This window comes from Oryx dammah, unplaced genomic scaffold (assembly GCF_014754425.2).
Source record: "Oryx dammah isolate SB20612 unplaced genomic scaffold, SCBI_Odam_1.1 HiC_scaffold_29, whole genome shotgun sequence".
Taxonomy (NCBI): Eukaryota; Metazoa; Chordata; class Mammalia; order Artiodactyla; family Bovidae; genus Oryx; species Oryx dammah.
Window position 1 is genome coordinate 41,620,419 of NW_024070213.1, and position 25,021 is coordinate 41,645,439.

At 37.7% G+C, this 25,021-nt stretch overlaps 1 protein-coding gene across 1 annotated transcript in view; it reads right to left on the reverse strand.

Moving 5' to 3' along the window:
• The window catches only part of LOC120858547 (plakophilin-2-like), a 92,060-nt gene that overhangs the window by 12,078 nt on the left and 54,961 nt on the right, over window positions 1–25,021 (reverse strand). Inside the window, exons 6-9 of the mRNA XM_040234675.1 lie at window positions 21,755–21,932; window positions 5,449–5,566; window positions 4,431–4,592; window positions 3,393–3,566 (exon numbers count right to left, since the gene is read on the reverse strand). Of these exons, the coding sequence (XP_040090609.1) occupies window positions 3,393–3,566; window positions 4,431–4,592; window positions 5,449–5,566; window positions 21,755–21,932 (632 nt within the window). The remainder of the gene's footprint in view (window positions 1–3,392; window positions 3,567–4,430; window positions 4,593–5,448; window positions 5,567–21,754; window positions 21,933–25,021) is intronic.

The following is a 25,021-nucleotide window of genomic DNA, read 5'->3' on the forward strand; positions in this document are numbered from 1 at the left end:
AGAAATATGTTTTTTTTTTCCAGTGGGTATCAAATTAAGTGCCTTTAGTGTTTTAGAAACTTGAAAACTGTTTATTTCAATGGATTTTAACTTTTACAATGTACTTTTTAATTTTACATGTATACAACATAATGAGTTGATATATGTATTGATATACATTGTGAAATAATTACCACAATAAGTTTAGATAACATCCATCATCACATATAGTCACAATTTTTTTCCTTCTGTGATGAGAACTTTTAACCAATACAGTATTATTAACTATAGTCACCATGCTGTACACTACGCCTCCAAGAGTTATTTATATTGTACGTTATACTTCACACTATATTTAGAGAATTTGCTAAATGGGCAAATTTTATCATCCTATTCCCTTTCCTTATATTTTTTGTGCTTTTTGTGTCATTTAAAAATAATGGCCATTATACTTGAATAAAGTTTACATTAAGGTATTCTTGCTGACAAGAAATTACTGTCATATTTTATATAAAAATTCCATACTCTATCTTTCAGAAGCTATTCAGTCCAGTTCAGGTTCTTTGCCATCTAAGACACATGGCCATCAATTTTCAGTGATGTCTCTGTTATGAACACAGGTAGATGGATGGAGTATTTTCTAGAACTATGTTTAATGGCCAGCTTTTCATGTTTTTCTGTTCAGTGATTCCTTTTATAAATTATAAAGCCAAGTATTCTTTTATCATATATCTAAACACAGAAAATCAGGGAATGCAATAATTAGAAAAGAAACACATATAAATCAAAACTTTAATAAAAAGGATCTCACAACTTAAAAGAATAAAGAGTCCTCTTATCATTGTCCCATGCTGCTAATAATTTTCTCCTATAAATCTCTATTTAAGTTCAACTCCAACAGCTTTGGGTACAGATTATTACCAGTTTAGTATAGGTCTCCTTTCAGGGGACTGGACTAGTCTACGGTTAGGTATGATTTTAAATGCCTTCACGTAATTAGAACAGTTGTGAAGATATCTCCATTTCCTGGATTCCTTTTGACTTGGAACTCTCCTGGTATCTTAGATTTCTGTTTGTTTATTTTTTTATCGCAGCTAGATTATTACCAAACACAGAGATTTTGTCTTATTCATCACTATATACTTAGCACTAGGCTAGTGCCTTTTAGTGCTCAAATACTGTTTAATAAATGAATAGAGGAATTAGAATCTAGGTAACAAACTACATATTCAGAATTTAAGTGGCATATTCCTGTATATTAGGTGGCAAATATTCTTGTTTTGATAGGAATATGGAAACACCTCTGAATGGTTTTGATTCTAACATAGAATTTGGGATGGAAGAGGCTAAAATCCATATTAAAGGATTAGCTCATATTGAACCACCCTCAGAGCACAGTGTGGAGAAGGCAATGGCCCCCGACTCCAGTACTCTTGCCTGGAAAATCCCATGGATGGAGGAGCCTGGTAGGCTGCAGTCCATGGGGTCACTCAGAGTCAGACATGACTGAGTGACTTCACTTTCACGTTCATGCACTGGAGAAGGAAATGGCAACCCACTCCAGTGTTCTTGCCTGGAGAATCCCAGGGACGGGGGAGCCTGGTGGGCTGCCGTCTATGGGGTCGCACAGAGTCGGACATGACTGAAGTGACTTAGCAGCAGCAGCAGCAGAGCACAGTGAGCTTAAATCATAAGTACACAGCAGTATAATTTCTGATCTTTTCTATTAATTTGACTGGTTGTTAGTTAATAAGAGAGCCTCTGTAGTTTGGGAAAATGAAAGAAGTGGTTTTGGGAAACCAAGCATGGGGAAGTGGGAAGATAAGATGATAAACTATGTCTCTGTGTCTGTCAGGGCTCCCTGGTCACTCCCCATTTCCTTCTCCTTGTGCACAAGTATGTTTTAAAGAATTTCAAAGAGATTAAAGTTTGGTTGTATTCTTAACCACAGTGCTAAAATTAGAGAAATACTGGCTTCAGTATTTCACAGTATTATTCGAAGCTGAACAAGCTTTTGTATAAACAAAAGAATGAACATGGCTTCTCAAGTGAAGAACAAATAATATTTTTGTTATGTACAAGAGTACTTTCCTCTCTGATGGTGGATAATTAGGCTGGCCTTATAATGAACTGCTGGTAGAGAGTTTAATCATTTTATGATCAAGGCAAAGAACACAAGCTTAGTTCAAATAATTAAATATTTATAGACTCCCTTACTATGTTGCAAAATACATGGGAGAAGGAACAAATTTTTACTCTTTTTAAAATTAATTTCTTAAGACTTCCCTGGTGGTCCAGTGATTAAGACTCTGCACCTCGAATGCAGAGGGTGCAGGTTTGATCTCTGGTTGGCGAACTAAGATCCCACATGCCATGTGGGGTGGCCAAAGAATAAAAAATAAATAAATTTTATTGGAGTATAGTTGATTTACAGTGCTGTGTTAATTTCTGCTATACAGCAAAGTGATTCATATACACATTCCTATATACATTCCTTTTCATATTCTTTTCCATTATGGTTTATCACAGGACCTTGTAAGTTTTTACTCTTTTTAATATTTTGATTTTGCTGGTGTAAAGTAAGTACATCTGAAAAGAGACGTAGCTCTTCATTTTGTAGTTGACTTTCTGGGACACAAAAGCACAGATGTTCTTTCCAACTGCAGTGGACATATGTTGTCTCTGCTTTCTGGCAGTCATTCTTCTTTTTGGTAACAACACTGACTTTTCCATTAGAAAGTCACTCTATATGGTACAAGTGGCAGTGACTTTGCTCACTCAACCATATGCCCCTGAAATTCACATGTGAGCACACAACTCAGACTTGACCAGTTAGAACATCACAGACTCCTAGCCACAGAAACTTGTTTGCAAATGGCTAAGTTCTTACAGCTATTGGGAAAATAGTAGTAGTTTCTTTTCTTGTGGAGACACTGGGCTGGATGAAAGGTAAGCCTGAAATCACTGGTGGCTATCTTTACTGTAATATGAGGATAGCCTTTGAGAAAGAAACCAACAGAGGAAAGAAAACAGAGGCCAGAGATAAAGAATCACAATTACAATCCCTGGGGCACCTACGTCCCACCAGGATAGAAGGAAAACCCACCCTGGACTTTTCAGTGATATGAGTCAAGAAATTCCTTTCTTTTGCCTAAGCCAGTTTAGGTAGGATTTTGAGACTTCTAACTGAAAGAGCTCTGACTAATACTGATAAATACTGAGCCTTTCACTTACAGTTTGACTTGGCTCTGCAGAAGCTGAGGCTGAAAGTCCTGGAAAGCCAAACTCTGGCAATTCCTGAGAACTTTCTTGACTAAAGCAAGAAAACTGATGGTTTTACTTCACTATCATTTCTGAACTTAATGTAGGTGTATCTAAAATGTCATTATTTTTTAAAGTAGCACAATACTCACTGGTCCACTTCCTGCCGTGAGATTCTGGAGCGCTCCCAAAGATGCTTCTTGAGTATAGTTTCGGACACTCTTGGCGATCAAGGACAAATACATTCGTATCACAATGGAGTGCCACAGCCACTCCACGCCCTTGGGGTTGCTCTTTTCCTCTGGCATTGGCATGTCCTGGTATTGCTAACCACACACATAATGGAATCCAAAATTAAAGACTTCAAGTGATTTATATAATTCCATACTCAAACCAAGAGACCAGAAGTATTGTCTTGTCTAGAGAAACTAATAAGACCTTAACCATTAAAAAGGCACACATGTATGATCTACAATCACTTAACTTTTAGCCCATGATGATTATTTCTCCCTCACCGTGAGAGAGAATACAGAGAATTAAGCAAAGACTGTTCTAGAATATTTTTCAGGCTGCTGATAAGCTAAAAGCTACATTTGTCACAACTGCTCCGAAGATAAGAAAAACAGGCCTCTTCTCACAGAGTCTTGTGAAGTTGTCCAGGATAGCATCAGGATTCTAAATTTACCAAGTATTCTACAAGTTCATCACAACGGTGGTACTCTGAGGAGTAGGAGAGATCACATTCCTTCAATTTTCATAAAATGCCAGTCTGGAAGGTGTCCTTCCTATGAGGTTTGTTTTTAGGATGTCTTGTTTGTTTTCTAGAACATTTAAAGCTGAATGTCTGAGCTTCTTTTAATGTTAAGACAATGCTATACCACTGGCCACATGGTATTAAGTTTACTTCCTAAACTGTGGGGCACAGAGCAGTATGGTTTGATGGCTAACAATGTAAATCTGGGGCCAGACTGCCTGGGATGGAATTCTATCTCCTCTACTAATTTGCTGAATTATTTTGGAAAAATCAGTTAACATTTTTGTATCTCTGTTTCCTCATCAGTAAAGGAAAACTAATACACACCTCATAGGACTGATACAAAGATTAAAGGAACTTAAAATAGAGCCTGACATACACTAAGTACTTAAAAATACACACGCACACTTTTTCTTTCAAAGACTTCCCAATATACCTGTTTTACTTTTCTGCTTCGACTGCCAAAACACCCAATACTTTTGTTGTCAGCCTGGATATTCCGGTTTTGAATATAAATACTCTGGGAATATTTCTCTGGGAGCTCTGCTTCCAGCTGGTAGGAAAGGTTATGGAGAATGCACACACAGTTCTCTGTGGCCTGAGAAACAGGACAAGAATATTGATTATATATATGTATATATAGGTAACTTCGTAGGTATCATATCACAGAACTTCTGAGGCTTTAGATCATACAAGGTTAACTGGATGCAACAGGGTGTGCCTGGACTACGGGGTGCCTGGGGGAGTGACATAAGTATGGCTAGGAAGGCTAGGGTTAAATCATAAATGGTCATGAGCACAATGCTAAGAAATAGAGGCTGAATTTTTTAAAACATTGGTTTTTACAGTGTGTTCAGAATGACTTTATATTTTAGGTATATTGCTTACCAGCCATGGGGAGTTGGAAAACAGGAGGAGATACTACTTATAGGGATCAATCAGGAGTTGACTACAATAATCAGTATGAAAGATGCACAAATTAGGATAGCAGTAGTAGCATTAAAGAGGAGTGGTTAAACTATAGAGTGTTTCAGAAGTAGAATGCACATGATTTGTTGTCCAGTGGATGTGGGATGTGATGGAAGAGAGGAAGTCCTAGATTACTTAGATTTCTATTTTCACTTGGTAGATGGTGATAAATATTAAGAGGGATTATACAGAGGAGCAAGTTTGGGGATGAAGGAAGAGATGAATTTCATTGCTGAAAATGTAGCATCTAAGCTCCTTTCAAATATCTAGAGGTGTTAAACAGTTTGAAATTTGGGTCTGGAAAGTAGAAAGAAAAACCAGACTATATAGATTTTAAAATTTATGAGCATGTATGGGAAATCTTAAGCTCAACAAATGAGTTAATGAATAAAGCCAAACCCAAGCAGCTACTTCAAGAATACTCTGAAGTCTTAGTAAGACAAAATAAGTAATTTAATATGAGAGATATCTAACTCTTAAATCACCTTGTCATCTGGCTGGTAATCTGCAATGGTGCCTCTGACATAATGGACCAGTGAGTCAATCAGTCCATCACACCTCCTCATCACTTTTCTCCCTTCAGGGCCAGCTGAACTCATATTTCTATTAGGAAAAACAAACAAACAATTAGTCATAAGATTTAGGCTTAAGTGGTCATGTATGGAAGTGAGAGTTGGACTATGAAGAAAGCTGAGCTCTGAAGAATTGATGCTTTTGAACTGTGGTGTTGGAGAAGACTCTTGAGAGTCCCTTGGACTGCAAGGAGATCCAACCAGTCCATTCTGAAGGAGATCAGTCCTGGGTGTTCTTTGGAAGGAATGATGCTAAAGCTGAAACTCCAGTACTTTGGCCACCTCATGTAAAGAGTTGACTCATTGGAAAAGACTCTAATGCTGGGAAGGATTGGGGGCAGGAGGAAAACGGGATGACTGAGGATGAGATGGCTGGATGGCATCACTGACTCGATGGACATGAGTGAACTCCGGGAGTTGGTGACGGACAGGGAGGCCTGGTGTGCTGTGATTCATGGGGTTGCAAAGAGTCGGACACGACTGAGCGACTGATCTGAACTGAACTGAAGATACACTCAGGCTGTGTATCTAATAGGTTTTTGTTTCAAAGCTTTACTTTTGTTTCAAAGTTTCTTCCAAGGGAAAACTGGAAAATTTGTCAAAGTATGAGATTTGTCCTAGACTCAATAAATCACCAATTGCCTACAGTCATCAACTCTGGACACAACTTAATAAACATATTCAAAACACATCATTGTGTAATGTAAGCCTTCTGTCTCCTTCATTCCAAGCACCAGAGTATTATTTACTTAATCTTCACCCTATTTTTGAAAGGGTATAAATATATGAGGAAAACATCTTAGAGTTAAAAGTAGAATAAATGGCATATTAGCTGTAGCAATACACTACATGTTCAAGTCTCAACTTATTCTGTGCCTTAATTCTAATTAAACTAAAATTTCTTCAATTCTCTGGGCCTTAGTTTCCTCATTTGTAAATACAGAGTGTTAGACTATACCATTTGGAGGTTTTCCAGGCTTCAGCATAAACTGTTACTGACAAATATTAAACCAAATGCTCTAAAATGTGATGATTCTATAATTAAAATGACAGAGAGATGCCACGAAAAACACAGTTTCACAGTGTATAAGACCTAGGTTACAAGCCTGACCTATAAACATCTTTGCACTTAGTCTATTTCTAATTTGGCTAAGCCATGACACCTTTCTATAAACAGTAACTAAATCTACATGTGAAAAGTGCACTGAAGGTTATCAAATACAGTAAAGTAATATATTTAGGGATCATATTTCAGATTCAGATAATGTTTTTATGTTGGTATTACTATGTTCCTTTGCATTAATTTTTCTTGTCAGCATTAACTATTTAAAAATATTTTTTTCCAAAAATTTTAACAGCTCTATAAACAAGAATGACAAAAGAACGACTTCAAGTTTTTAGAATTTTGAAAACCACCCTTATTCTCTTTTGCTAACTTCATTGGCTAAGAACTATTCCTATAAAATTTATCAGACCAGCTCCTTTCACTGTAGGCAGAACATTACAAAGCATATTCTTTTTGTGTATAATGTCTCAGTGTGATACTGAACACTGAAAGAACTACAATTCTGAGAATTTTGGGGGTCATATTTTCTTCATCTTTAATATACTGTACTAAGTGATTTAAAAAAGCCTTTCTGCCCCCAAATACTGTTTTCAATACATATTGTCAAAGAACAAAAGTGCCTGGCATTGTATAAAGAACTGCAGGGGACAAGGAAGGAGTACCCAGCACTGCACCTGCTCCCAGGGAGATCACATCTATAATAATCAGCTGTCTTTACCCCATGAAAATGCAGTTTCAGAATCCAACCTAATAGTTGAGGAAATAAGACAAGTACCCTAAAACTAAGCATGTACTAATAATTTAATGGTTGCTGAAATGATACAATGAGTTTTTTATTTTAACAAAATCCCCTCTATGAGTAATTATTCACTTCCTTATTTTCCCTGTACTTGAAAGATTTTGATACTTTGTCCATTAAAAAAAAGATTATGAATTGGCTCATAGACTGTAAATAAAACCATTTTTTCCTATAATTTTTTTCTCAAGAAATGATTATTTGAACCAAGATCCTTTGTCTATTCTCTGAGCCCTTTAAGGTCATGGGATCTTAAGAAGCTTGACAAAACTGAAAAAGCATATTTCACAGTCTCCTTATATTGCACATGGAGAAACCAAAGAGCTGAAGTTACTTTTACTGGTGAGATTAAGTTAGTGGTGAAGTCAGGATAGGAGAGCTGTTCTTTATTCTGTGCTGAGGGTGGCACCAGAGTGGAGCAAACCTTATCTAACATTCATTCAGTCTGCCATTTGTTTAGCAAGTACCATATGTCCCCCAACTCCGAGACAGAGTTATCATATTTTAAAGCTTCCCTTTGACCTTTTCAACATCTGGCTTGGAGAATGGCAGTAGTTTTAAAATGGCTTTGACAAATCAAAAGGTCTTTCTTCCTAGCAAAGCCTCTTACATACCGTGCAGATGAATGACTCAGCTTTGTTTAACTTCAGGCTGTTTATTTTGGGTGAGGATGGTAATTCAATTTGGCAGTACTTCCAGCTCACACACACTAACTGTTGTCTTGTAGTTTGGTATTATCCAGACTCTACTGGCTTGAAACGGGACTTATCAGGGGTTCCTGACAGCTGATACCTTTGCTGACAGAAAGTGCATGGAACACTACTACCTCAATATTTGTTCTTGCATATCAAAAATAGTTCCTACCTTACTCAGATACTCAGCAATATGATAAATGATAAGGGTGGATTATTTTACAGCAATACATCCACGAATAGAGGTCACTAGTTAAAAAGGAATTTGCTATTGTATCACTCTGAAAATAATCAGTAATTATTAGGAAATTATTAAGAAATTCATCTTACAGTATTTTTTCAACAACTAATACATAAATTTGTGGGAATGAGGGAATTCACATGGCTAATCTTAGGAAGAATCAATCCTTTCACATTGTGTCTCCTGAGTCCTGAGAAATATGTATCACTGTTTCCTAGATGTAGCCCAATAGAGGTTTAATATGGAAAACTACCTCAAAACTGTTCACAAAATATATTAAAACAACTATCTTGTTGAAAAGTAAAAAAGAGCATAAAAACCACAGTAGTTACTCGATAAAAGTTCATTATCAGAGTTACCAATGAATCTACTGGGTTGCCATTTCCTTCTCCAGGGGATCTTCCTGACCCAAGGATCAAACCTGGGTCTCCCATGTTCCAGGCAGACACTTTACCCTCTGAGACACCAGGGAAACCCAATGAATATATTGGAAATGTTTAATTTAGTGTCTATGGTTTGAATTTGATTTCCCCTTGGTATAATTTAGCAGAAGTCTAAGTAAATATGTGAGCACCTTTCTGGAAATTAGAACTGTACCCTGTTGTATATTAAAATTTAAATATCAGGTCTTTGTGGGTAGGGGCTGGGGCTTCAGGAGGAGGTGGGTAGAGAAGGATGTGAACTACTCTAAATATAAAGGTAGGGCTGGTTCAGAGCTCTTCACCTCCACTAGGCCTGAGTAGGAGGATACCAGCGCAAACTATAGCCGCTTGCATTTGATATTAAGAAGAATTTTTTTGGTAATGTGACCTATAAGGGGTGAGAAAAAAATAGAATCTGAACCTCTGTATGTCTCTAACCAAAATTTCACATAGGAGGCTTCAGGTGGTTTATTTGAAAGCGAATCAGTGATTCCTGACTCTCTCCAGAACCATTTATCTCACACATTCCTCAGTGTCACAATCAAAAGGAGGGGGGGAAAAAAACCCCAGAAAGCAAACACCCAGGACCTTGCTGGAATTAAAATAAAGAACTGTCTTTGTTAAGATTAATGACAGTTAAAATTAATGACAATAAACTTTAAATTCATATGGCAAACCAAAGTGTGAACAGTGTCAAATGATAAGAATAACTGCAATTTAGTGCATTTTCTAGACATTATTGTATACTTTGCAAATATTATGCTTTCACAAAATTCCTGAAATTAGGGTGTGCTGAATTTCATTCAGAGTCCTGACCTATGACTATTTTTTAAAATCAGAATTACCCACTTCTAATGGGATTTTTAATGGCCCTTCCATAAAAAGTTATCTGCGTGGGGCTATGTGCAGGCAAGCTGTCAAATATAGTCTATCAGCATTAAAAGAAAGTTTGTTACAACACAGAATGTCCAAATGTCGTATATGGACAACTGGAATTAAAGGCCATAGTTAGTCACCAGGGCGTGAGAATGGCAGGCAACAATAGGATAGGTGTGAATCTTTTCAAGACATTTCACCAACAGGTAATTCTAAGATGCAGAGATTAAAAAAAAAAAACAAAAAACACACGAGGGACTACTTCTGATAATAGGTGGTTTTCTACTAACACACAAATTTACATGTGTGTTAATGTACCTATCTTAAAGGTCTAATCAGCATACTTAGTGATCACCACAATGGTTTTAAAAAAACTGTGGCTATATTTTCATTTTCACCAACAATTATATGCTTCCTAATAATACATGTTATAAATTGTATCCCAAGTGGTACCAGTCAATTTAAGAGCTTGGTCTAAGTCCATTCTAAGACCCAATAGGCACTTGATAAGACACTGGCTGATAAGGAGGCATCCTTCTTCCTGTTGTTATTTGAGATTTAGGTCTGGGTTTTTGTTTAGCTCTCAGATGATACATATCAAACAGTTGGGCCTTGTCTGTGATTAACCTAGAGAAAGCAGCAGAGGCAGCTTGTGGTTGCACAGAACAAAAGGGGAGCCTCACTTGAACTGGCGGAGGAACAAAAACCCTATGCCAAAAGAAGGGTTTGTCTGTTATTCTGAAGTCAACATCAGATTCTGCAGGTATCCGCAAACATCAGCCAAAGTCAGCTGCTCATTCTGCAAACAGAAGCAACATTGGGAACAGAACAAAGCTGTACAACCTACATGTCTTGTTCCTTCCAGGACAAGGAACATCAACTTTACTAAAGATACGTCTTTTGAAAAAGGAAAATAGTTATTTGATAATAAGAGAAATTAGACTCTCATTTAATTATCTAATTCTTAATTATTTGAGTAACTAAATAGGATTACGCACAGAGACAGACCAGATAAATCTTTTTGTCAGGAGTATTCAGAATAAGGGATAACTAAGCAAAGGTAAACAAAATGAAAAGCACAGCTAAGGAAACACAGATTCAGGAGAGTTCTGAAGTTTGATATCCAGGTATTATAAGAAATGAAATTCAAAAATACAATTACATGCTTTATTGTGCAGGAGTAGACAGATATATGAATGAATGAATGATGCTAAAGCTGAAACTCCAGTATTTGGCCACCTCATGCGAAGAGTTGACTCATTGGAAAAGACTCTGATGCTGGGAGGGATTGGGGGCAAGAGGAGAAGGGGACGACAGAGGATGAGATGGCTGGATGGCATCAGTGACTCGATGGACGTGAGTTTGAGTGAACTCCGGGAGTTGGTGCTAGACAGGGAGGCCTGGCGTGCTGCAATTCATGGGGTTGCAAAGAGTCGGACACGACTGAGCGACTGAACTGAATTGAACTGAGACAGATATAATTGAATATATTAAAAATTTACATGGAGATATTCTTTTTCCAAAAAGTAGTTGGTATTGATATTACCAAAAAACTTGTCCTTAATCAAGAGGCTCATCAGGATTAAGGCTAATAATTATTGCTTTTCTTTCTAGAAGTACAGTTTGCTTCCTCTGATTACTCCCCACCCTAGACTAGCTAGATCTTCAGTGATAAGTGAAAATGGAATTTTCTTTTAAGACAGTTATAAATTTTAGTACAAATAACTATATTATACATTCATTAAAACACATTTACTAAACCATGACAGATATAGGAAAGAGTTAAGTTTTAAGTTATTTTCCGGAGAAATGCATTACCAATTGCTTTTCTTCTTCATCCAGCATAAAATACAATTAGGAAAAAGGAATATGTTTCATAGTAATGTTTTGTCATTTTGTCCTATTATCCTAAACAAAATGGCAAATTCTGAGGTAGTCTTTACAATTCAGAAATGGTTGTGTGTGTTTTTTAAAAATTTTTATCTAATAATGGAGCATAGATGATTAAAAATGTTATATTAGTTTTAGGTTTACAGCAAAGTGATTCAGTTATATATGCACATGATCTACTCTTTTTCAAATTCTTTTTCCATTTAGCTTATTACAGAATTGATCAGAATTCCTTGTGCTGTTGGTTATCTATCTTAAATGTGGCAGTGTGTATATGTCAATACCAAACTTCCAATCTATCCCCTCCCCCCAACCACATACTGGTTCTCTAAGTCTGTGAGTCTTAGAAATAACTGGTACTCAGATGTGCAGATAAAATTAAGCAAACGGTTAACAAATAATAGGACTTCAGGAAAGCAACTTTTCAGACTTTTGTGAATTCATATTTTTATATGGCTATACTGAAAAAGGACAGAGATGAACTAGTGATGGAATGATGAGCTATGATTGAGGAGACATTCATTCATACAGCTACTCATCCTTTACCACATGTGACTCTCAACATTTTCCCCAACTCCCAGGAAACATCAGTTAAGCAACTCCGTGCCTCCATGACAGTCTTTTCAGACCGCTTCTACACTTCTTATCAAATGGATTGTGGTTATCTCTTCTGGTGCCTTTCCCCTACTAAACCTGGAGTTCCTCCAGGGCAAAAATAGGTCCCATTCCCCTTTGAAATTTCAGAAATTTAAATAGTGCTTTGGATACAGCAGGCACTTGAGTACTGGACAGGGTTGGATAAGAGAAAGAGGAAAGACAGACCAAGTGGTAAAATCCCAAGATGCATGGATTAGTTGCTTTTCTCAAATTTCTGATAACTGCTTCTATTATTGTGAAAGAGTCACTGGCACTTAACTTCTTCAACTGAAGAATGAGACTGCTAACAGAGGCTGCCTCAGAAGAGTCTGTGTTTGGCCTAAAGTGTCTTCCAGAACTTTGAATATTTCTTCTCTTTGGGGTAAGCATTTTTTCGACTTTCTAGTCAGACATCAGCCCATAGTCTCACACCTGTCCACTTAAGTGCCTGTCTGACCCCTGGAGGCAGGGGAAGGGGAGTGGGGAGAGTTCTGACTTGTAGCATTTGCAAATTTCTGTGGTGTAAATATTCCTACCATGGCTGATTTCAAGGTGGCAACATGATGCCACTGCATGTGGAGGTATGAAAAGATTCTAACAACTGCTTCTGACAGCTCTACCACAAATTGGAATGTATCAATTTATTTTTCTTTTACTAACTATTCATTATGCTAGCATATTGTTTAAGAAACAATTGCCACAGTCCATAGGGTCGCAAAGAGTTGCACATGACTGAAGCAACTTAGCATGCATGCACATGGTGTACTTGGCAGTTTTCGAAGGCTAGCCCATGAGTGTTCTCCTATTTGAATGCCATCTCACAGTATGGCACTGGAGCTGGTAACAGCTCCAGGTGGGCAGAACTGGAATCACTGTCACAAGTTCACTAAGGAAGCAAAGATTTTACCTGCAGAGCATATTCACTCTGCACCACTGCTACATAAAGACCTGTGTGGTCCCTCTCAGAACTGATCTCATCATCAAGTTAATCAAGAGACAAAGTCACTGGTATACAGAAGTTTTATTCCAAAGTAGATTGAAGGAATTTAGCCACACTAACCTAAGCAGAGACATTGCTTTGCCAACAAAGGTCTGTCTAGTCAAGGCTATGGTTTTTCCAGTGGTCATGTATGGATGTGAGAGTTGGACTGTGAAGAAGCTGAGCGCCGAAGAATTGATGCTTTTGAACTGTGGTGTTGGAGAAGACTCTTGAGAGTCCCTTGGACTGCAAGGAGATCCAACCAGTCCATTCTAAATGGGGCTGGTGCACTGGGATGACCCAGAGGGATGGTACGAGGAGGGAGGAGAGAGGGGGGTTCAGAGTGGGGAACACATGTATACCTGTGATGGATTCATGTTGATGTATGGCAAAACCAATACAATATTGTAAAGTAATTAACCTCCAATTAAAATAAATAAATTTATATTAAAAAAAAATAAAGGTGATCAGTCCTGGGTATTCTTTGGAAGGAATGATGCTAAAGCTAAAACTCCAGCACTTTGGCCACCTCATGTGAAGAGCTGATTCATTGGAGAAGACTCTGATGCTGGGAGGGGTTGGGGGCAGGAGGAAAAGGGGACAGAGGATGCGATGGCTGGATAGCATCACCGACTCGATGGACGTGAGTTTTACTGAACTCCGGGAGTTGGTGATGGACAGGGAGGCCTGGTGTACTGCAATTCATGGGGTCGCAAAGAGTTGGACACGACTGGCGACTGAACTGAACTGAACTGAACTGAACCTAAGTCAACCACAATGTCAAAGATACACTCAGGATGCCAAATTATTGTTGGTTCCACACTCTGCAGGGGAGACAATAACTCCAGTGAACTTGTAGAAATTATATTTGTTAACATTTATGACCTTTTTATGTAGTTAAGATTCATTTTTATCAGAGCTAGTCAACACCAGTCAAAATCTTTTTAGAGTAACTTGGAGTCAGAAAAACCATAATTCCTAAAGCTATATGTGCCCCAATGTTTTTTGCCGCACTATTTACAATAGCCAGGACATGGAAGCAACTTAAATGTCCACCAACAGAAGAATGGATAAAGAAAATGTGGCACAGATATACATTGGAATATTACTCAGCCAAAAAAAAAAGGAATGAAATGGTGCAATTTGCAGAGACATGGCTGGACCCAGAGACTGTCACAGAATGAAGTCAGAAAGAGAAAAACAAATATTGTATATTAACATATATATGTGGAATCTGGAAAAATGGTACAGATGAACCTATTCGCAAAGCAGAAATATATACACATATGGAAAGAACAAATATATGGACACCAAACAGGGAGATACGGGGTAGGATGAACTGGGAGATTGGGCTTGACATGTTTACACTACTATGTATAATACAGATAACTAATGAGAATGTACTGAATAGCACAGGGAGCTCTATTCAGTGCCCTGTGGTGACCTAAATGGGAAGGAAATACAAAAAAGTGGGTATATATATACATATATATATACACACGCACATATAGTTGATTCACTTTGCTGTATAGCAGAAAATAACAGAGTATTGTAAAGTAACTATACTCCAATACAAATTTAAAAATTAAAAAGAAAAAAGAAGTAAGCAACTATTCAGAAGATGGCTCTGCTCTCATGGAAATCGAGTCTATTTGACTGAAGGTTCCCTATAGGTCTTTTCTTAGGTTCTAATTTACATCTCCTTACTGACTTTTATACCTATTGTGACATCTACCTGAAGTAGTCTACAAAGCCAGCTCCTTTCTTGGAAAGACCTCCAACTTCATATGCTTTCTGTCTTCTTTGTCAATAGGAAACTCAGTGCAGAGGTTCTACTTGCATAGGACTCTTTAAAAAAGACAATTACTGAAACATAGATATAATGCCCATAATAAGACAGAACATGACTATACACTGGCATACCTGACTCTGTGAGGTTACGAGACTGTAAAGGGCAGAAGAGGCTTAATTCACAGCAGAGCAGTCAGTAAACAGGTATACAGTTTGTATACATTGATTAATATCAACATATCCAGGACAAGATGAAGAGCTTGGTTTTGGAGACAGGCTTCCTGGATGAGAATTCCAGCTTTGTCTCCTACTGGCTGTATGATGTTGTGAAAATCACTTAACCTCCCTCAGCTCCAGTTTCCTTATCCATAAAATGGGAACGCCTACTTTACAAGGGTTACTCTGAGAATAAATTGAGGAAATTCTCATAAAGCATTTTGAACAGTTTTTACAACATAATATATAATATATGTTAGCTATTATTATTATAAACTAGATATACAGATGAAATAAGAATAGATTATTTTAGCAAGCAAATACCATGATGCTCAATTTCCCAGTCTTTGTGTAATATTCTGCTTCTGAAAGTAGTTCAAACCAGTGGTTTGGATTGTCTTTGCAAAATATTATTATGATGGGAGTGGATTTAGGATAAAATATATCTGAAAAATGTGCTTCACTCAAACCATGCAAGTCTGTTATTCCTTGTTCATAAAAGAAGACTACAGGGAGATTTGTAACCAATATCTTTGTCTTTAGATTTCTACCTTCCCAACATACCTTTCATGTTGATATTATATTTTTTTTACTTCACACAGAACTTATATTTCTATTCTCCCCACACTATGAATTTTGCTTACAGAAGAAAGAAAATTAACTCATTAGCATGTTTTATAATGCCCCTATAGTCTGCCCTTAGCTAATGTTTCTAACTTCTGTTTCATTACTTTCCATTACAAATTTGATACCTTGCCAGGCTTGATTATCCACCTAATTTATGATGGATTTTAATTTGCTTATTCATTCATTTACCCATCTCACTCAAATACTTGCTTACTATGTGTCAGAAACCTTGCTAGGTGCTAGGAATTAGAGATTAAAACAATGCATAGGCTTAGCTCTTAAGAGTTCACAATCTAATAAAAAAAGGTATGCAAATAACTTCCCATAAAAACAGTAATGGATGCAAAATCTATACACAGGTGATTTACCTGTAAAAATTCCCATTTGAATTCTTAAAAAACAAGTAATGGTGTTTGTCTGAGGAGGCAGAAAAATGTTTTATAGAAAAGATGAACTTTATCTTTGGTGTTAGATGATTAGGAGATTAAGCATGTAATGGGAAGATAATGGAAAATGTTTCCCAGGAAATAAAATTGAATAAAGCCTTGACTATGTGAAATTACCTATAATATCTAAGGAAAGCAAGTATTTTGTAGTTTGCTTGTACTTTGATGTATGTTGGTGGAAAAATGTGAAGTAAGACTGTAAAGAAGCTTGTAGACAGACAGCATATGCAACCTTTCTGGGTTGCATATGCTGTAACTGAGGAAGGTGTCTTCTATTTTTGCTTTATTTTCCCAGCAAGTGTTCCCCTCCCTCTTGTTACTTTAACAAACCTTGTTGTCATCATTGCCATGAAGCAAGTATCTGATCCAGGTCCTGGCCAAGCCAGGGGGACAGAGGCTTAAATGATACGCACTTTTCAGAAGCAGGGCCAGGGTTAAATCTTCCCTGAGACTGACATTTGAAGAAAGAAGTGTACTTTTTTCTGCTGGGTGGCCTGTGGTTTAGGGATCTGCTATGTGGAGAAGGCTTGTTTGCATTTTCAGAGAATGAGCCCAGCAGTCTTCAAAGAAGAGTAAGCAGAGATGGGATATACAGACATATCTTGTTTTATTGTGCTTTGCTTTATTGAGTTTTATAGATATTACAATTATTTTGTAACAAATTGAAGGTTTGTGGCAACTCTGTGTTATTAGATGATGGTTAGCATTTTTTAGTAATTAAATATTTCTTTTCATCTTTATTTATTTTATGCCATGTGCAGCATGTGGTATCTTAGTTCCCCAACCAGGGATGGAACCTGGGCCCTCTGCATTGGGAGCATGAGTCTTAACCATTGGAATGCCAGGGACATCCCAGTAGTAAAGTATTTTTAAATTAAGGTATGTATACTGATTTTTTAAAGACATACTGCCATTGCATATTGAACAGACTGTAGTATAATATAAATATACTTATGTATGCACTTGGGAAACAAAAAAATTTGCATGACTTGCTTCATTGCAATATTCACTTTATTGCAGTGGTGTGGAACTGAATTTACAATATATCTGAGGTATGCCTGTCAACCGGAGACTGAGTCTTAGAGATGCTGAATTTCTGTCCCAGTCCTTAAGGCCATGGTTCCTGGTGTATTTCTTTCACTTCTACAAGTGGCTATCAATATCTCAGCCACAGGAGTCACTTGGTTTATGGAAGTTTGGAAGTCCCAGCCATGGCAATCAGAGAAGAAAAAGAAATATAAGGAATCCAGATTGGAAAAGAAGTAAAATGGTCACTTTCGCAGATGACATGATACTACACATAGAAAATCCTAAAGATGCCATCAGAAAATTACTATAGCTAAATCAATGAATTTAGTAAAGTCACAGGATACAAAATTATTATGCAGAAATCCCTTCCATAAACTAACAACAAAAAATCAGAAGGAGAAACTAAGGAAACAATCCTGTTCATCAATGCAACAGAAAGAATAGAATACCTAGGAATAAAACCTACCTAAGGAGACAAAAGACGTGCATGGAGAAAACTGTAAGATACTGATGAACAAAATCAAAGATGATATAAACAGATGGAGAGATGTATCATGTTCTTGCATTTGAAGAATCAATATTGTGAAAATGACTATACTACCCAAAGCAATCTACAGATTTAATGCAATCCCTATAAAATTACCAATAGCATTTTTCACAGAACTAGAAAACTTTTTTTTTTTTTTTTTTACAATTCGTATGGAAACACAAGAGACCCTGAATAGCCAAAGTAATCTTGAGAAAGAAAAATGGAGCTAGAGGAATCACATTCCCTGACTTCAGACTATACTACAAAGCTACAGTAATCAAGATAGCATGATACTGGCAAAAAAGCAGAAATACAGATCAATGGAATAGGATAAAGCCCAGAGATAAACAAACACACCTGTGGTCACCTTATCTTTAACAAAGGAGGCAAAAATATACAATGGAGAAAAGACAGCGTCTTCAATAAGTGGTGCTGGGAAAACTGGACAGCTACATGTAAAAGAATGAAATTACAACACTTTCTAATACCATACGAAAAATAAACTCAAAATGGATTAAAGACCTAAATGAAAGGCCAGACACTATAGAACTCTTAGAGGAAAACAGGCAGAATACTCTTCGACATAAATTGAGCAAGATCCTTTCTGATCCACTTCCTACAGTAATAAAAATAAACAAGTGGGACCTAATTAAACTCAAAAGCTTTAGCAGAGCAAAGGCAGTCATAAACAAGATGAAAAGATAACCCTCAGACTAGGAGAAAGTATCTGCAAACAAAGCAACTGACAAAGCATTAATCTTCAAAATACAAAAGCTCCTCAAGCAGCTCAAAATCAAAAAAACAAACAAGCAAATCAAAAATGACTTAGACATTTCTCCAAAGACATACAGATGGCCAGCAAACACACGGAAAGATGCTCAACACTGCTCATTATTTGAGAAATGCAAATCAAAACTACAATGAAGTATCACCCCACATTGGTCAGAATGGCTATCATCAAAAAAATCTGCAAACAATAAATGCTGGAGAGGGTGTGGAGAAAAGGGAATCCTCGTGTACTGTTGGTGGGAATGTAAATTGATACAACTATTATAGGGAACAGTATGGAGGTTCCATAAAAAGCAAAAAACACCATATGACCTTGCAATCCCACTACTAGGCACATACCCTCAGAAAACCATAACTGAAAAAAACACACGTACCCCAATGTTCATTGCAGGACTATGTACAATAGCCAGGACATGGAAGTAATCTAAATGTCCACTAACAGATGAATGGATAAAAAGATGTGGTACATATACACAGTGGAATATTATTCAACCACAAAAAGGAATGAAACCGGATCATTTGCAGGGATGTGGATGAACCTAGAGTCTGTCATACAAAGTGAAGTAAGTCAGAAAGAGAAAAACAAATATCACATATTAATGTATATATATGGAATCCAGAAAAATGGTACTGATGAACCTGTTTACAGGGCAGGAATAGAGACAGAGATGTAGAGAATGGATTTGTGGATACAGTAGGGGAAGGAGAGGGTGGTATGAATTGAGAGAGTAGCATTGAGATATATATACTGCCATATTTACACTATCTGTAAAACAGATAGCTAGTGGGAAGCTGCTATATATAGCATAGAGAGCTCAGCTTGGTGCTGTGATGACCTAGAGGGGTGTGAAGGTGATTCATGTTGTGATACTGCAGAAACAGACAGAACATTGTAAAGCAATTATACTCTAGTTAAAATAAGCAAAAAAATGTAAAAAAGGAAGTTTGAATTGTGTACCTGTCATGTACACAATGAAGTGAAACAGTCCTAACCTAATCTGCCACACTAAGAACTCTGCTGCACATGGTAAGGCAATGGGAGCTATAGAAAAATTTGCTGTAACATATTTCATTGCATTCTAGTTTATTTGCTCATCTGGTTCCAAATACGTCAAGGCTGTATATTGTCACCCTGCTTATTTAATTTATATGCAGAGTACATCATGAGAAACGCTGGACTGGAAGAAACACAAGCTGGAATCAAGACTGCCGGGAGAAATATCAATAACCTCAGATATGCAGATGATACCACCCTTATGGCAGATAGTGAAGAATAACTAAAAAGCCTCTTGATGAAAGTGAAAGAGGAGAGCGAAAAAGTTGGCTTAAAGCTCAACATTCAGAAAACGAAGATCATGGCTTCCGGTCCCATCACTTCATGGGAAATAGATGGGGAAACAGTGGAAACAGTGTCAGACTTTATTTTCTTGTGCTCCAAAATCACTGCAGATGGTGACTGCAGCCATGAAATTAAAAGACACTTACTCCTTGGAAGAAAAGTTATGACCAACCTAGATAGTATATTCAAAAGCAGAGACATTACTTTGCCGACTAAGGTCCGTCTAGTCAAGGCTATGGTTTTTCCTGTGGTCATGTATGGATGTGAGAGTTGGAGAAGAAGGCTGAGCACTGAAGAATTGATGCGTTTGAACTGTGGTGTTAGAGAAGACTCTTGAGAGTCCCTTGGACTGCAAGGAGATCCAACCAGTCCATTCTGAAGGAGATCAGCCCTGGGATTTCTTTGGAAGGAATGATGCTAAAGCTGAAGCTCCAGTACTTTGGCCACCTCATGCAAAGAGTTGACTCATTGGAAAAGACTCTGATGCTGGGAGGGATTGGGGGCAGAAGGAGAAGGGGATGACCAAGGATGAGATGGCTGGATGGCATCACGGACTCGATGGACGTGAGTCTGAGTGAACTCTGGGAGATGGTGATGGACAGGGAGGCCTGGCGTGCTGCGATTCATGGGGTCGCAAAGAGTCGGACATGACTGAGCGACTGAACTGAACTGAACTGTATCCCCTGCTAGATTCTAGGTTTCTTAAGAATTTTCTCATTCATCTTTGAAAAACTCTCAGTGGCTAACATAATCCTTCATAAAAACTTGGTATTTGGTATGTATTACTCTGTGATTATGGGTTTTCCAGGTGGAGCTAGTGGTAAAGAATTTGCCTGCTACTGCAGGAGACACACGAGATGTGGGTTCGATTCCTGGGATGGGAAGATCCCTTGGAGGAGGAAATGGCAACCCACTCCACAGCTCTTGCCTGGGAAATCCCATGGACAGAGGAGCCTGGAAGGCTACAGTCCATGGGGCCACAAAGAACTGGACACGACTGAGCACGTGTGCATGCACACACACAGTGTGATTAATTATGGAGATAAGATAAACATCTTACCATAATAAATTCCCTCCGTTATCATTGAAACAGATTCCCTCAAAATGTGAACTGTGAAACTAGAGAAAAGATCAAAAGGCAGAATATATCCCAGCTTCTTCTGGGCTGCCTAATTTTGATTACATATCTATTTGGTTTCTTTTAATCTTTTGATATAAAAGACAATGATTATTTTCAAATATATGTAAGAAAGCCTGAGACAAACACTGCGAGAGGAGTTAAGACTAACATTTCCTCTTCCTGCATGCATTTCTATTTCCTCCTGGTTTAGCTGGCACCTGACAGTCCAGGGGAGAAAACATTTCAAGCACCTTTTTCATCCCAATATTTAGAAATGCTGATCAAACTAACTTCTTTTGTAGCTATTCTTGTGGCAAGATAATCTATCCCTTTAGGTTTTGTTGCCTATTTAAAAACACCAGGTTCAAAACTATTTTTTTTTAAACCATGTCATTAAATTATATTTTTGTCAACTGAAAAATAGCATGCAGCCTGACTTAAATCCTGTGAGACAGGGAATTCCAGTCTGCACGGACTTGTAGGTGTTCGGATTGGATTTCCAGTTTACCTATCGGAAATGATATGCTCTCTCTCCTGAGCTACTGTGGGTAGCTTCTGGAATCAAACATGTCAGGAAAAACAATACTCTTTTCTATATTGTGCTTCTAGTACTTAGAGTGATCTTTATAATTTTTAACTGTATTTCCAGGTAATTGGGTAGAGTTTAAGACAGATGTGGATGCAGTATTTAGAGTCAACAGAGAAACTGTTGAGGGAGATGTAGAGTGGCATTACCTTAGGCATCCTGTGACATTGTAGAATATATCAAAATCAAGCAAACCATTTGCTTTGGGGTAGTCTCCTTCTGGCCACCCCGAAAAGGGGATGATGATATTCTCAGTGAGGATAAGCAAGGCTTCTGTTATCATGAGATTCTTAAGTTTGTCATTAGAGGACAAATTCCACAGCAAACCTAGAAAAGTAAAGAGTACCATCAAAACAGTGCAGGGCTAGGTCAAAATGACTGCTGAAAAGGTCAATCAAGACCATCACCCTTAGATCCATGGCTGGTTATAAAAAAACAAAACAAAACAAAACAAGGCGGGGGAGATGGTCCTTTTCACAAGGGAAAGAACCTGTTTAGACTTTGTTAGATGCCAATGGAAGCTGTCCCATAACAACAATTAAAATATATATAAAACGAAGAGAACTTAAAATGTGAAACTATACATATTTAAATTAATCAAGAACTTAAATGAATGCCAAAAATTGTTATTACTATTCTCTTAAAAGATCTTACCACAAAGCTGACCTCATTAGGATAATAAATTTTGGGCTCATCAACAGGAAAGCTTGAAATGATCCTACTGTAATTAAGAGTTCAACATTTTTAGACTCGTATTTTTCTCCCTTAGATACATATCTAAGAATATCGCTGCCTGCCTCCTGCTTCCCTACTACCCACAACTCCCACCAGACATTCACTTTCCGATAACAGCAGGAAAAGCCTGTAGAAAGCCTTTGCCTCTGCCTGTCAAGAGTAGGCTGATCAATATCACCAATGAATATTTATTAACTCCTACCCAATGGTAAACTTTATGTCCTCCCAGAATTTATGCTGGCTCTGCTGCTGCTGCTAAGTCACTTCAGTTGTGTCCGACTCTGTGTGACTCCATAGATGGCAGCCCACCAGGCTCCTCTGTCCCTGGGATTCACTAGGCAAGAATACTGGAGTGGGTTGCCATTTCCTTCTCCAATGCATGCATGCATGCTAAGTCGCTTCGGTTGTGTCTGACTCTGTGTGACCCTGTGGACAGCAGCCCACCAGGCTCCCTTGTCCACGGGATTCTCTAGGCAAGAATACTGGAGTGGGCTGCCATTTCCTTCTCTGATGCTAGCACTACCTCATCTTATATTACAGTTTGGCAAAGAAGGAGAGATAAGAGTATTTACTCTACTTGCCAATTTGCAGGGGCTAAGCATTGGTCTAAGACTGGTACCACATTTACTCACTTAACTTTCCTGTCCTCTTGAATCCCCTCAACCCCTGATTAAAAAGAAAGGCCGTATCAGCCAACTCAGGAGGAAATTAAGATAACAGAATACTGTACTTCCCAGGACATCCACGGGGACTGAAGTTGGGTATTGAGAGAGAATACAAAGTTGCATGTATTTACATTTAGGATTTGTTTTTCTCACAGATTTGGTGCTCAAATACCTCTGATTCAGGGGAAGGACTATATACCTACTGCTTGCTATTCCACTGACTCCCAGCAGGTGTCAAGTTCCTGTGCCATCATTCATTCTTCAGTAAATTACTATAACTCACCATCATCCAAGAAAGCGGAAAGAGAGGGGGGAAAGAAAGAGAATTTTCTTCCTATTCATGTCCCACTGCCCAGTCAGTAATTCTTACTTCTTAAATTTATTGCTTTGTCTGCATGAAGAACAGAGAAGCATAGATACACAGGGCAGTCCACTTTATGAATAAAGCAAACATGTTGATCTCAGCTAAATTATGTGGTGATATTACCTCCCTTGATATTAATGACAGAAATACTAGTCTGTGATTAAAGCTTAGTAGTTAATCAACAATACTTGTATCTGGCCCTTCAATTAGAGCATTCTAGGCCTCATGTAGTCTTTTGGGGCTTAAACAGTTTACTTAGCTGTGTACAAGTAACTAATTTTTTACTTAAATCACCAAATATCCACCACAGCTTACACCTAGCTTCCATTAGACAAAGCAATGTGGGGTCTAGTGTTTCATGAGGACCAGAATTCTGGCTGATGAGGTCTCTTTCTGATTAAACTTGCATTGGGGGTTAGCAGTGTCACTCAGCCACAGGCTTTGCAACACAATGACTTCATTGGTCACACCTCATATGAAGAGGCCCTGGAAAGGGAGAGACAGAATAAAATTCCAGAAAACTCCTAAGGTGGCTGAAAACAACTGAAAGGCAGATCTGAGGTTGAGTTTTGGTTACTAAGCTACAAAAGAAAGCTGAAGAGAAAAGAGAGAAAAGGAAAATAAAAGGTTCCTGTTCTAAATAAGCAAACAAATTAACAGTCTCTGCCTGCCAGAAGCTTAAAAATGTGAAGCATAATGGCATTTCCTCTCTTTTAAAAGGACCACACAGAGCACTCAAAGGAAAAGTATACCTTACAATAAAAACCAGAGAGGATTAATTTGAACAAAGGGAATGGAATTTTCTTCCAACAGTCAATGTCCTTTGTAGTTTGGCATGCTATATTATTACTACAGAAGTATATGGTTTGCGGAGTTTCAGTATAATTTTTGAATTTTTAATGTAAGATATTGTACAGAAATGTTATGCTTGCCAAATTTCTGTATGATACAAAGCTAGGAAAGAGCTTAAATGTTCACTAGAGATTCAGGATTGTACATCCTTACACACACCATCACACACATACATACAAAATCAGTAAATGACCAATTACCAATTGGGAAAAGGCATATGACAATACAGGACAAAGGTTAACTACCATTAATATAAAAAGTTCTTATAAATCTTTAAAAATTAAATTATTAGTAGAAAAATTAACCCAAAGCTCAGTCGTGTCTGACTCTTTGTGACCCCATGGACTATACAGTCCATGGAATTCTTCAGGCCAGAATACTGGAGTGGGTAGCCTTTCTCTTTTCCAGGGGATCTTCCCAACCCAGTTATCGAACCCAGGTCTCCTGCATTGCAGGCGGATTCTTTACCAGCTGAGCCACAAGGGAAGCCCAACCCAAAGTGAAAAGTGTCTAATACATATAAGAACGCAGGCTCTCTAGTAACTAAAAAAAATGCATTATTTAACAACTACATATCATTTTCTGTGGCTACAGGAGGCAAAACCAGAGCAATGAGTGGAAATTCTGAGGAAGATTTGGCTCAGTGAAAGTATAAACTTCTAAAAGAACTTTGAAGAAAACAGAAAGATCTGCTTGTAAGATCCAGCCTTATCACTGGAGCCAACAAAAATGAGTTCATCTTTTATGAAAATATCAACAAGGTGCTTTATCTCAAAACTAGAGTATTAGAAGAGACTAGC